The sequence below is a fragment of the Pezoporus wallicus genome, unplaced genomic scaffold (genome assembly GCF_028554395.1).
Source record: "Pezoporus wallicus isolate ANWC-B61680 ecotype Strahan unplaced genomic scaffold, APGP_CSIRO_Pwel_v1 contig_7363, whole genome shotgun sequence".
NCBI classification, from domain to species: domain Eukaryota; kingdom Metazoa; phylum Chordata; class Aves; order Psittaciformes; family Psittacidae; genus Pezoporus; species Pezoporus wallicus.
This window is the reverse complement of record NW_026641434.1, coordinates 55,266-69,873: the sequence shown is the minus strand read 5'-3', so window position 1 is coordinate 69,873 and position 14,608 is coordinate 55,266. Positions and strand designations below refer to the sequence as shown.

Below are 14,608 nucleotides of genomic sequence, written 5' to 3'. Positions count from 1 at the left end.
ATTTGAGAAATATAAACTAGATGAAGGTAATGACTTTACAGTTCAATTTAGCAGGAGGTTCAGGTATGACTGTAACATGAAGATTTGTCCTCAAATTTCATAAATACAGGTGGAAGACTTGCTGTCTGCTTTCTTTAATTTCCATGTGGCTTTCCAACAGTAGCTGTTAATGTTGTAAGGGCTGGAGGAAAGACGGAAGTAGTTTGAAGGCCTTTGAGTTTGATACAGTCTTTAAAATAGTACATAAGTGAAAGCTGAAGTGCAATTAAACACATTTTTATCTTCTTTTTTTTTAATCTTGTATGATATTATAATGGATTTACATGTCTCAGAAATTCAGTCCTGTAGATAGCAATTAGCCTTCTATGCTTTTTATTTTTTTTCTCAAATTATGCCATGGTAACATCAGCATACACTCCTATTTTACTTTCTATTTAAAGATATGACTTAAATGTTTGTCTTTCAAATACATCTTTGATTCCTCTAAACATTGGATTTTTATTTTTATTTTAATTCAGACATTTTTAAATCTCTTTCTAAATGTCTCCTCCGTACCTTTATTTCTTCTTTTGGTCAAAGATTGAGAGAGATCCTGAAATGGCTTTTTCCTCACTTTCACTGAATACAGAAGTTTATCTGAGTAACTCTTCTGCCTGGTGAAGCTTATGGTCTGTAACTTCTGTCAGTATATTCAACCCCTGTATCACAAAATTGTGGAATAATTGAGTTTCAGAGCGAAGTTTGACTCTGTAGCTTGTCAGACATGAGAGACTTCCCTCCATGTGTTTTCCAAGTGCTGTTTCTAGGCAGGGGGAGAGGGGCTGTGCAATGGACTGCTCATGCATCTATCCTGCCTCTGCTGAAGATGTGCTGGTTCAACACCAAACATAGGAGTTAGGCAAGGAAATCTGAGAGCTTATTACAGGCTCACCATAGAAAAGGGTTTGTGGGATATGCAAATAATGCCTACCACATTTGGAAGCTTACTATTTCTTTTGGTATTGGAAGGTTAGAAATTTAAATTTGGTGTTCCTCTTCTAACTGTACTCGTTTATAGCTAGTGTGTACACAGTACCATTGCCTTAAAGAACATGAACAGTTTATTTCTGCATCCCATTTCTACTTAGCAGTTAAACAGAACTGTAGCCCTTTTCTTTGCATTTCTTTCTACCTTTTCTATTTTACACACTTCATGAAGCTAGTTCTCATAAAGTACTTTTCTTTCCTGTAAAGATTTATGAGTCCTCTGTTGTCCCAAAATTTAATCCTACCTAAATTTCTGTAGATTATCAGGAACATCGTGGCATGTATTTATCCTGCTTGTTTAGGTCCACCTTAAATCAGAAAGGTTTTCTTTGAAACTTCCAGGCAATTCTTTTGCACTTCTGCATGACAGGCATGAAGCTACCTGTGCAGTGAATGGTGGAGTGTCTGAGCAGCAGTTTCACCTGTCCCATCACTGGAAAGAAGGATGGCACAGTAGAACTGCAGAGGGCAAAGGGATGGTTATGAGGCTACGCAGCACGGTCAGAGAGGGTATGAAAGGCAGAAGGTATCCTTTGAAAACCTGGTGTCTCTATGCAAACAGAGAAAATAAAAGGGATCACAAACTCTGGCAGATTAAATGTGAAAGTGCAGAACTGAGACTGAAAAGCAGTTTAAGGGGCACTTCACAGAAGAATCCACACCAACTGTAAATCTTTCTTTATATCAGAACAAGAAGTCTGTAAGGCTCAAGACATGGAAGGAATTCTCTGCCAAGATAAGGCTATTGCTAGCAACCTGAAAACTTTTGGCATCTAGTGTTCATAGTGGAAGAAATCCAGAGACATTCCCACACCGAAATCTTACTTTGTGGAGGGAATCATCTGAGAATCATTCTGAAGAGAATGTTAGGGTTACTACTAACTTATGAATAGTAACTCATTGCCAGAACTGGATAACTATTACCCAAATGCTGTAGAGGAACTGGAAGGTGAAATAGCTGAATTAGTGATGGCAGTGGTTAACCTTTTGCTTTGTGCTGAACTGGTAACTGACTGGCAAATACAATGGCAAATTTAAAGTGGGTCCTAGAGAGAGCTGGGCAGTCAGGCCCACCAGCCTGGTATGTACACCAAGCCAATTTGCAGAAACTCCAGCAGCATGTTGCAATGTATGTATAAATATGATATACGTGGGAGGATCCAAGATTGCATTTTTAGAGGAAATCCCACCTCTTGGAAATCTCTGGAGTTCTTCAAAAGAGAAGGTTGACAAGCATGTGTGTAAACATGATCCAGTTGACATAGTCTACAACTTCCAAAAGGGCTTTGACAAAGTTCCTGACCAAAAGCTTTTAAGGAAACTAAACAGGCATGGAGTAAGAGGATAAAGGTAGGATATGCTAGTGTGGCATGGAAAAGGGTGAACAATAGAGTGACAAGATTTGTTGAGAAGACTGAATTATTTAGAGTGTCAGTGCTGTGAGCCAACTGTGAAGAACTGCCCAAGGACTGAAGAAATAGAGGGAGAGCACAATAAAATGGTGCATGAACTTGAATGGTAATAAATGTAAAGTAAAAATGCCTGGGGAAAAACAATCCCATCCTTGCATATGGAATGCTAGGCTCTGAGCATTACTATTCAGGGCTCAAATTTTGGAGTAAGATATGCTCCCCCCAGAAAAATAAGTTCAGTATTCACAAGCTGTGAAAAAAAAGCTGGCGAAATGTTAGGAGTCACCCGGAAAGCACCGGACATCTCAACACAACTTTAGTCCCTGCATTCTCCTTTAGTCTTCTGCATTCTTCAGCACAGTTACAACTCTTCAGCCTAGAAGAGAGATAATAGAGGAAGGCTCTGTAAAAAGCTTCAAAATTATCTGTAATGGGAGACAGTGGTTAAGGATCAATTGTTTTTTGGTTCTTCCAGTACCAGAGTTAGGGAAATCTGACAAAGGCAATAGGAGCTAGGTTCAGAAGAGACAGAAGGTGACTTTTCATGCAGTCCATCAGTAGCAGAGAGCTGTGAGATGCAGCAGATACAGAAAGTCTGCTCTGATTCTAGAGGAGACAGAAGCAGTTCATAAAAGAGAAATCCATGGATTGTTAGTCAGCACATAGAAACTCCATGGAGCTTGCGCACTTGCAGTCAGTGAGTTGCGGTGCAACAGTTGGGTGTGGGAGAGTGTTAGGGAAAGTGTAACAGTGTCTGCTTGCCCTGGTTTTAAGCTCTATGAGGCATCAGCTTATGGCCACAGTTAGAGACCACAGGTGGATGATCTGATGCAGCATGGTCATTATTGGTTTCAGGCTATGTAAACTGATCATGATAACAGCTCTATATGCCTGTGCCTCTGCTAACTTCTGTAAAGCATTAGGAGTAACCAAAAGGGCATTTTATCAAAAACCTGAAAGTGTTTCAACAAGCTCAGTTACTGCTGCTGTTCTGTATCAGTCTGCCTGTTGGGATGTTTCTGCTGTCCACAGGGGCTGGTGGCAGACCACAGGTTTTACTTGAGTATTGGACTAAATGAGACCAGCATTCCCCAAAGTTCTCCAAAACACTCTGAAAATGCCACTGCAGGATTCACAGAACAGATCTTAATACAGTGTTGGGGAAAAAGCTGAAATATTCCTTTTTTTTTTTCCCTGAGATGTTTTCAAATACTTTGGATGCTCAAAAAAAAGTTCTACTATGTCTTTCCCAAAACGTTCACTTTTACTGTGACACAAAGGATGCAGAACAAGCTCCTGTGCAGCCTGTTTCAGAGTGGCTCTCCATAGTTGCATTTTGTTCAGAAGAGATGAGGCAGCTCAAGGTACTTCACCTGGTTCAAAGTTATTTAAAATATTTTCAGGGTAGTGCAGTTGTTATCCATTAAATCAGTCTCTTTCCCTGAGACAGCCCTGAAAATGTATGAAGTCGTTTTAGACGGAGTCATGTTTGAAGTAGCTTAACCTCATGTGTTTTCCTCAGGAGTAAGAGCACAGAGCAGGTAGCAGAGTTGTTCCGAAGTTTCAAGTGCAGCTTTTGTCTGTACTAGGAGAGACATTGTGTACACATATACATGTGTATGAATACTTGTGTGTGTGTGACATATATATGTACTTATGCTTATGTATGTGTAGGCTGAAAGCCCCATGTCCTGTGTTTTGTGGGTTTGGTGGCAGTGAGGTGGCCTGTGGTTTACGGTCTCATCTGCCAGCTGCAAGGGGGTTAGGGTTAGAACTTCATAAACAGGGTGCTGGCAGGGAGGAGGCAAAAAACTGTGTGAGTGCTCGGTAAGCTGCCTGTGCTTGTCCAGGATCTGGCAGCCATCAGTGCCAGCAGTGCCCAGGTCCCTGTCTCCCGTTAGCCATGCCATGCCATTCATGTGAAGAAGCATGCATGTCTGCACACACCCACACCCTGGGAAGCAGCAAACACTCCTTCCCAGGACCCAGCCAGGTACCTTAGCCGCCATTGTCTCCACATGTCCTGACACCTTTTCTGGCCATGTAAACCACCCTTAGTCTATTCTCTCCCAGGTTTCCTTCTGCTTGTGTCATTTCAGAGCCCATGCTGGGCTTTGCTCTGCAGGTCAGAACATGACTGGAGGTGCAGGGACAAGCCCACAGGGCTGGCTGGTAGCCTTGTAGCCAATGTGGCCCATTCCCACCAGCGGTGCCAGAGGTGCTTGGCCCTCACCTGGGCACCTGGGCAGAAAGAGAAGGGTTTGCCCTTCTTCTCCCATTCCCCAGCAGCATCCCCCATTTTTCACACCTCTGGGGCAAGTCTATGTCCACCTAATGGTAAGCATAAGTAAACTTTTCCAGGGTCCTGGTCGGTCCTGGCAGTTAACCAGCCAAGCCCAAACCACACCAGCAGCGGCAGCCGTCTGCGCTGGTGGCAGGGGAGAGGTCTCGACATCTGCTCGTGCAGGAGAGGTTTTGAAGAGAAGCACTGTGTGTTTTCCGTGGCAGTTCCCATGCAGAGGTGATGAAAAGTGTGTGTTTTGGCAAATCTTTTGTCTTATTGTGGTGGCTTGCGGCAGGGCAGCTCCTAGCAGCCGCTGCTTTGACAAAGCACCAGAGGATTCTGTTAAAAAGTTGTGTTTAGTAATTGTAGTCGTCGTGTCAGACCATAACTGACTTGGAGCTGAAGGATTTTTGCGAGATGAGTAGCTGTGCCAGCAGGGACCCAAGTCTCCTGGGCCAGCCGCGCTCTCATTAAGATTTGCCGCTAGCCGTGGCAGTGTTCGGCAAGTATGTGACGTGCATGCTGTTATTGTATGCTTGGCTTGTCAGCCTGCAGCTTTCTGACACTCACTTATGTCACTCTTTATTCAGAGACGAAGAAGCTTTTGATAATTTGACAAGACAAGCTCTTAAACGATCTAGGTCATGGCCTTCACTGTCTGTGATTGTGAACATATTTCCTGAAAGCCCTGTCACTCATCACAGCTACATTTTCTCCCGGGGAGCAGCAGGCCCATCCCGGTCTCCTGTCAGCGCGTGCATTTTGGTTATTCATACGCCAAATACAGTAGTGGGGTTTTTCCTTCCCTTTTGCAAATGCTCACATGTTAGCGAGGCTAATCCTCTCCCCTGCGCTGCAGTCCCAGCAGGGCTGCCATCGAGGGCCCTCTCAGCGCAAGGCAGACGACCGGCCAAGGGGAGCGGAAAGGAGGAAAGGCCGCTTAGTGCTGGTTTTGTGTTTGCTCATTGTTGTGGAAATATGAGAACTGGTGGCAAGGGCCTTGTCTATTGAGCACTCGAGTCCTGGGCTGCTGTCAGGGGCTGTTTGAGTTTGAGTGTTTTATTTTCTTTGATGTTCACGTTTGAGAATAGGGAAGTGGGAATTAAACAACAGATGCATTAAGCCCTTGTTCTGGTAAAACAATAATTAGCACCTGATAAAATTCAGTATGGGTCAAAATGCACAGTAACCAGCCATGATTCATCTGGTGTGGCAACCTTAGCCAGATCAGACTCGTACATGAATAATCACCCTTCCAAATTAACCAAATGCTGGCTGCAGCAATGAACAGCATGGATTTGGGAAAATTAATTGTCCAGCAGCACTTGTGCAGTGAAAGGCACGTGGATGTAGGGAAAGGTGCAGGGAAGCACCTCTGCTGTGCGTTCTACATCGCTTTTGAAAGTAGGCACCCTTTGTGCTGGTACGTCTGAATGCTAGTAAGGTCAGACTACTGGGGCAGGAAATAAATGCAATTTTATTTTAATGTAGTTCATCACACTGCCATCACAGTTTATACCGCAAGGGCTTTTCTTTAAATGGGGGCCATTCACGGTTAAGTACTTTTAAATGAATAAGAAAAATCACAGGTTGTGTGGTTGTTGGATTTGGTTATGCTCTCTTCCATAGCAAAACTCTTTGCTTCATTTGAGAAGCCAGTATTCAGTAGTAATTGTTAATTATACTTTTTTGTCATTCTGTGATAGACGATACAGACAATAACTCTGAGCTGATCCAAGGTAATAAAACTCCTAGTTAAAAGCATCTTTTCTAAAATGCTGTTGTTTAGCCATGCATCCTTTTTCGACTATTCTGTTCAACTTCTGAAGTTTGTAAGTGATGATTGTGATGATGAAAAGTATTACACCAAATCACCATCTGAATGAAGAAATATACTTGGCCAATTTTCCCCTACTACCTTCTTCCTACCTCCCTTAAGTTCTCCCACAGCCTTAGAACATCCTTAAAGATGGTGATGATAAAGCCTACTTTTGAATAGCACTGCTGAGGGACTGTGCCTCTTCCAGTGTTTTGGTAAGAGCTGTGCCAACTGCAGTTCCCTACTCTGAGTTACAGATTTTTGCTAGAAATGATGCCTTTGTGTTAAAAAAAAAACAACCCAGAGCAAAAAAAAAAAAACAAACACAACCCCCAACCAAACTATTATTCAAAAATAAAGTTTTATTATTATTATTATTATTATTATTAAGCTACTGTGTGAGTAAAGGTCATATCACAGAGTGGCATTTTGCCAGTATGTGACAACTCACTGATTGTGATTTTTCAACCATATTAGTCTGGGGACACTGTGGTAATCGAAGACTGTCCAGAACTAATGTAGAAATAACTGCCTGCTACCCCTGTGCTAGGCCAGAGAAGGTCTCATGGCTGAAGCCTTTTACAGGTTTTAGAGCGAAGGCAAGGTCTTTGATACAATATTTTTATACGCTAGAGTGTGTTTATGTTTCACACCTCCAAATCCTGTGTAAGTTAGAGAAGGAGGAAAATCCTTTTGTTTGCGCTCAGAGACAGCTCAAGTGTGTTCAAACTCAAATGTTGTGCTCTGCTCCTCTGTTAGAAATCTGGTGTACTTCGCACACTTTCTTTATAGAAACATTAATATAAAACTCAAATGTTTACATGCAGTATTTAAGTAAGAGGAGAAATGTCGAATCGTTACTCAGAACGGATTATAGATTTTTCTCCAGAAAATTGTGTTACTGACAGAATGAATATAAATAATTTCCATCACATCCGGGAAAAACATACTGTATATGCCATAGGATGACTGTCAAAAACTTGCATTATTTTTTGAGAGGCTCAGTTGCTAGTATCAGTTGTTAGGAGGGGTTTTATTAATTAATATACTCAGAAGAAAAGAAGGCAAGAATTTAGGCATGAGAGAAAAATTTACTTGAAATCTGAAGAAATGTTAATAGTACTCATTTGCAAGTAGTCATGAGGCTTCAGTATTTGAAATTGGAGCTAAGGCATATTATGTAGATGCCACAGAATAACTAATATTTCTTCTTAAAATACTGAAAATTGAAAATGGCAAACAAAATTGCTACTTGTTCAAATTATTAAGGAGATATTTTAATGGAAGGGTAAATCTTTTAAACAAAAGTGGAAGACTTCTACTGAAGTTACGGAATGCACACTCAGTTAAACACTGAAATGGCTGACAAAGTACCACTATTTCTCTGTCTTTTTATGGCTTGGGGCCATAGCAAAAGGCAGAAATATTGTAAGTTTTATTAAATATTAAGAGCCGTCGAGAAAGTAACCTCTGTCTCATTGATCATTAATACATTCTGATTTTGTTTAAAGAAGAAGATCACATTTTCCTATTTCCTGTCTCTTATGTATTCCTCAGGTCTACTGTGTTATTGCTGTGATTCAAAAATCTGCTCTGCATTTTTTTACAAGGGGCTACACTTAAATTTTGTGTGCGAGACTGGCAAGTTAAAAAAAAATAAGCAAGCCGTTGTAAAAATAGAAACATTAAAGCAATCTGTTATGCTTCTTGTTTACAACTCATCTGACATTAGGCTACTGAGGATTATTGCATGTAACAATTATATTTTGATTAAGATAGAGATATGTACAAAAATACTAAAATATTTATATTCCTGCATGAAAGGAAGGTATTTTAAGAGTTAATTTCCAAAACATTATGTAAATTTAAAATGTCAGAAAATGTAGAATTTAAATTAATTTGTTTGTTTTGCTGTATTATACTTATTACATCTAAGAGCACTCTACTCTCCCAAACTTCTAATCTTAAGGGAAGAAGGTCAGAGAGAAAACTGTTACTGGCTTTCTGACAATGGCAGGGAGTGTGTTAAACCAGTGTAAAATTCAATTAAACTGTCTAGCCAGGTTTTTGAAGCTGAAATGCAGACCCTTTCAGTTAAGCTTCTTATTTTCCTGTGACCGACACCAGTGGATACTGTGTTATGCCAAAACCAACAGGCTGTAAAGCACCTTGTTTCATGCTCCTAGCTGATCAATATTTTTATTTTCCAGGCTTGCCCAGAAATATGGAGGCAGTATCACCTAACAGTAAGTAGAAACACCTTTTTTATTTTCTTCTACACCCAGCCTATTTACTCTTCTGTGAACTGCTGACCATAAAATATAGACAAGCATCTTCTGTGAGAAGATAATAAACATCTGAAGAGTTTTTGAACTGAAGAGTGTAGTGAAACACTGTCACTATTTTTTAAACATATTTAGGACTTACAAATTTGTTTTAATACTGTAATCATTAAATGACTGCCTTGCAGCACTCTCCCCTCTTGGTGACTACATTTACACATATAAAAGGGGTTAAATTTTAAGTTCAGATGCATAGCAGAAGCAATAATGCCAGCTCAGATGCTGGTAGTTACTGTGTGTGACAGAGCTTTCTTTTTAAATGAGTAAAATAAATCTCAGCTAGAGTGGCCATGTTAGTTTCAGCAAATATGTTTTATAAACTTTTGCAGGTAATTGCAAATTGGTAAGGATATAGCTGTAACTTCTTTGGCCTGCATTAGTTGGTCTTTAATCACTGAAACAGGAATATAAAACTTTGTGAACTGTACCAGTGTATTACTTAATGCTTTTCCTCATATATAGAACAGAGATAAAAATAAAACAAATTATGCATAAATTTGGCAAAAATTGAAACATAGAACAATATTTAACTGATTAAGACAATATTCTATGGATCAGTATCACAAATCTTGAATATATTAATTTATAAAATTATCATACATGAAAACGCCTCTAAAGATTAGGGGGTTTTGCTGTTAGCTGAATCTTTGCTGTCACTGCTGTCCTTATCAACCTCATATGTATGGAGCTTTTACAGATAATTAATTGCTTCTGCCCGTTCAAAACAAAGTAGATAAGTTTGTCCACTAGTTTTCTTTGTGGGTCTTTGATGAGGGCTTTTTCTTTTGAGCAATAAATGGAATGTGTTTTATAATTTATTGCTTTCACGTCTTCATGGTAGTGGAATGCTCTTTTCTGTTTTTATTTCTAAATTCAATGAATAGCAGAAATCTGGGCTTAAAACCACTTCTTGCATTTTCTGCATAATGATTTTAAAACAAAGATCTGCTTTGGAAATCCTCTATCCTTGCTGAGCATTTACTTTTATTTTAAGCAGAATTGGTACAGTCTTTACAAAAATAAATAAAAATAAAGGAAAACACCATTAGGATCAAAAGTGAGTATTCAGTGAGTATTTTTGTTTGCTTTTTCAAAATTACATGAATGAAAAAGGTAAGTAGTGTCTTCGATTATAATCCTGAGGGGTGCATGTAAAAGTGATTTCTGGAATCTTTATGACATTTGGAATCTTAACAATCAGATAAGTATATTAGATGCAGTAATATGTTGGTTTCTGTTTTTGCTGAGGTATGATTTAATTTAATTTTAGTCTTTCTTGCTGTTGAAAATTCCTTGCAAAATGAGTTGCAAACAGTTAGAAAATATTAATTTTCTAAGGGAGCTTAAACCTGACCAAGTGTTTACTAGGACAGAATTTGAGGTATCTGAGGTGAAAAATTTTTCTGTGAATTTTGTGGAACGCACTCAGAGTTTACACTTTAATTAGTATGAAGCTAACAACATTTGTTAGAACAACCTCAACCTTTGTCAGAAAATGTAGTAGTTACAGATACAAGTGTATTACTAAAAGTATCTATTTGGAAATTGTTAGTGCATTTTGGGGACATTTTGAAATGTGGTCAAATACGGGTACTCAAAGATAATTTGGCAGAGTCAGACTAGCTTCCTGTAAATGATTTTTTAGTGGAACTGCAAATTATCTGCAAATAATCCGCATTTCTGATAGGTGGAAAATGCTTTGCCTGTCTCCATTTTTTGAAAGGGAAGACTTGCTTTGACCTAAAGTTACATTAGTAGTCAAATTAAGCCTGGAATGTAAAAATTTCTGTTGCAAAAGACATGCTTGATATTTAAAATAAGTTATTCCTTGAGAAACTGCATTATCTGAATGGCTTAAATACAGGAGTCCCAGCTTTTATTATTCCATTTAAGTATTCTCTTTTGATCTCAAAGGAAAACAAAGTGGTGTTCTCACAAAAAGCAAAAATTCTGTTAGAATAATGTATATTGTATATGTAGACTTGTAGAATTGTAACTAAAAAGTCGAGACCTTTTACTCTCATATTTGTGGAGTGGTATTTCACTACAGAAATTAATTTCTAATTTTCCTAGTTTAGAATAAATATTTCTGTGCAAACATGAGAGTAGTTAAAGAAAAATAATAGAAGTTTTAAAAAAAAGTACTGTTATGGTTGTTGCTGTGCTGTGGATTATTAGCAAACAGACCAAGGCTACAGAGATTTTTTTCCTATGCTTTATCCATGGATGCAACCATTAGATTTAAATTTATGTTGGTAAATTGGTCATGTCACACACACAGGTACATGTAAGTGCAAATAAAAAAAGGCATTCAGGTTTGTAATAAAAGACCATTATTATAATGTTGCTTACAAACGGCCATTACAAAGTTTGTCTAAATGTTTTGCATTATATAAAGTATTCTTAGTTAATTACTGTGAATGCTCATGAAAAAACACACAGCCTTCCACCTTTCTCTTTTGTGAAGCTTTTGGTGGTTTTATTCATTATCTGGCTCTTTACGAAGAGATGGACTGCCATCTGTTGACTTATTGAAGCCCCTGCACAGAAACACGGATTGACTAGAACAATGACTAAATGATAAATCCATTCTGCTGTTATGGATGGTTTTGTTTACATCAGTTGTGGTGACAAATTTTGGCACATTACAAATAATTTGTTGTATGGGCAGAAATGTCTTACTCCAACCAAAATAGACTGCCAGTGCAAGAAATCTTATGAGCAGTTGAAGTGGCAAAAAGGATTAGAAGCTGAATATTTTAATTTGCCTTTTGATAGAAAAAAAATTATCATATTGCATTCAATGAAGCTTAAATGTAAAGGCTCTGTGATAATCAAAGGTTTATAAGTGGATGAAGTTGGTTTCTTTAACCTTGTTCTTTCAACTCTGTTGACTAAAACTATTCTGCAAAAAAACAAAGTCAGCAGAACAATCCAGTTCCCACTGTGGTTTAAAATACTATTTAATATCCTCTTTAAGATGGTGATTTAAAACTTTTACAAATCATTTTCATTGTGCCTGGTCTCTGTGTATTTCTCTTATATCATAAAGGGGAAATTACGTTTGTCAAAACATGTTTTAAGCTTCTCTTCATATAGGTAGCTGTTTGTAATAAATAGGTTTGATCCTGCTTACATTTATCAGAGGGGTTATTTTCAATTCAAGCACTAAGACAAGGACTTCATTGGCATACCCAGGATAAACAGTTTTCAACATGGCTTACTACAGTGTAAATAATAATACCTCTGTTTTTGTTGGGTTTTTTTTTCACAGACAAGGCATCTGAAGGTCTTGTAAAGCTCTTTGTTCTAGATTATTGGAAAGCTTAGCTTACAACTTTGTCTTTCTAAAAGCCAGATGTTTCACAAACCCAGAGAAATATGGTCTGTGCTCCAAAGGACATACCATCACATTCCCTTTTCGTCTTAAGGATATTGGGGGTGCTCATAGCAGTGCTTTTTCATCCTTTGAATGCTTGGCTCTTTTTCATTCCCTTTCTCCTGACATTTCAGATTTCAGCTATAAAGGTAGGGACATGTATTGAACATTTTGTACTCAAGTGGAGGGCACTTTATAGCCCTCTAATTAAAAAGAGGAAAAGAAGTCAGTGAGAAAACCTGTGAGATTAAGGCACCCTACAGTTTTCATGTGTTTGGTTCAGTTTTGCAGTTTATTCTTAAGTAAATACAACAGCATCCCTCTGTCTTTTATCTGCTAACTGATGACCTAACTGCATGTCCAGTAGCCCCTCCCATTTTACGTAGATCTGCACGCTGGAGGAGCCAAACAGTCCTGCTGTACCCCAGGCTCAGAAGTCCAGCGTGGGGCCCATGATAGCTCATTCTGGAGGGACAGCCCTTTTTTGCAAGCGTGGGGGCTGCCATCATTGTTGCCAGCTTGGGGCTCGGGGTGGACAGTAGAACTGAAGCCGCCCTTTGTGGGGGCACTGCGCCATGGGAGGAAGTCATTTGTGTTCTTTACCCAAAACCATGGATGGAACCTCAGGTCCAGACCCACTCCACTCCCATAGGTTGTCCTGTGGCTTTGCTGCCGGACTGCCCAATGAAACTAAAGGTAGGTCCTGCACTGCTGTGAGCAGTCACATTTCCACCCAACACATGACACCACTGGAGAATGAAGAGGAAGTTTATTTTCAGCGCATAGTGACCCATGTTTTTCTTCAGGCTTGAACCTGCACTTCATCTGTGTGAGTCTTCCTGAAGTGTAACTCAGACCCCTTCTGCACTGCTGGGTTACCCAGATAGGCAAAATCTCAGTATTTCAGTATATATGCACTGCCTGCATAGATCTCCTGATTTGTGCTGCACTGCTTCATTGTTAGGTGGGATTCTGGTATACAAAAACAGGTCAGTCTGGCTCAGAAGCAAGATGTGGATACAATAATCAAAAAATGTTGCAAGTCTTAGTATTTCCTTCAGTAAATACCTACAGAGTAATGAAATTCTGTGCACAAAATAGGCAAAGCACAATTTTTATTTTTCAAATATGTTTGTTTCTTAGCGTAAATGAATGCATTAAAGCACAAATCCTGCTCAGATTATGTGTTTTCTTTCTGTAAGGATTTTTAATAACCTCTTCCTCCCCTTGTACTGCTCTGGCCATAAGGACTCCTATCCTCTGCCTTCATCAGTCTTATTTATTTTAAACCTCCTAGGCCAAGATGGCCACCAACAGAGTTTTAGAACCATCAGAATTTTTAGCTAGCAGAAGCTATCATTTAACATACTTTTTGACAGTCTGTTAATCTTACTTTTAATCCACTTAACATAAAAGAAGGTGAACCAGGAACTGGCTGGTTTGGCCTCTGTACGTAAAAGACATGGAGGGACAATGCATCTTTTGTGTTTAATTTTTGCGCTAGGATTTCTTTGTGTGCATTATTAAAATTCCTCATGGTCTGCCACTTTTTTCCTGAAATGAAAATGTAAGCAGTGCTGCTTAAAGTCAATCTGTGTCCTTTAAAATGTGGCTTTCAGAAAGAGAAAATTTAAAGTATGACTCTGGAAAAAAAATATTTAAGCTTGAGAGAGAGAACATTTGGTTTCCAGAGAAGCTCTGTAGGTTTTGTGCGGTGAGCAAAGGATGGGTTTCGGGGTATTTCTAGGAGGAAACGAAGCCTGACTTGCCTGTGTGTAGGGATGGGGCTGCCGCAGTGGCTGTAGACGTGGCTGCAGTGTTGGCTCCTCCAGTCTTTGCATGATGCAAGGCTGCAGACCATGAGATCAGCACATTCCTGTTAAATATTTTAGCACTTGGCCAGTTTCTCTCCAGGTCTTTTAAGGTTATTTCTATTAACTCTAGTAAAAATACCAGTGTGTTTATGTGGTAGACAGTATATTTATTCATATTTTGGAATCACAGAGTGGGCCCTAACACCATTAATAGGCATTCTGTGGGATATTTCACAGGGAAGGCAACCCAAAATTCCCAGGGATATGAATTTAGGGCTCTGCTTCTTGTGGATTGTGGGGAGACACAAACAGCCAGATTGTGACCGTGGCCCCACTCTTCTGCCCTTCAGGGAAAGGTGCATTTTCGGTGCTTGGGTTGTTAAGATTTTATATTCTCTGAAAATGCATGCTAGTAGCCTCTTTAGCCAGGGGATGGGGTAGGGCAGATCTTGGATAACAATTGTTTTTAAATTATCTACTTGCATTGTTCAAGCCTGAGCCCTACTACTTTTGCAAGTCCCATTCTGTGAAA

At 39.2% G+C, this 14,608-nt stretch overlaps 1 protein-coding gene across 2 annotated transcripts in view; it reads left to right on the top strand.

The window, feature by feature from the left end:
* ZCCHC7 (zinc finger CCHC-type containing 7) overlaps nt 1-14,608 on the top strand; it is a 117,910-nt gene that overhangs the window by 85,454 nt on the left and 17,848 nt on the right. For both annotated transcript variants that reach the window (XM_057423919.1, XM_057423920.1), the window contains one exon: nt 8,752-8,787. In XM_057423919.1, the coding sequence (XP_057279902.1) occupies nt 8,752-8,787 (36 nt within the window). The remainder of the gene's footprint in view (nt 1-8,751; nt 8,788-14,608) is intronic.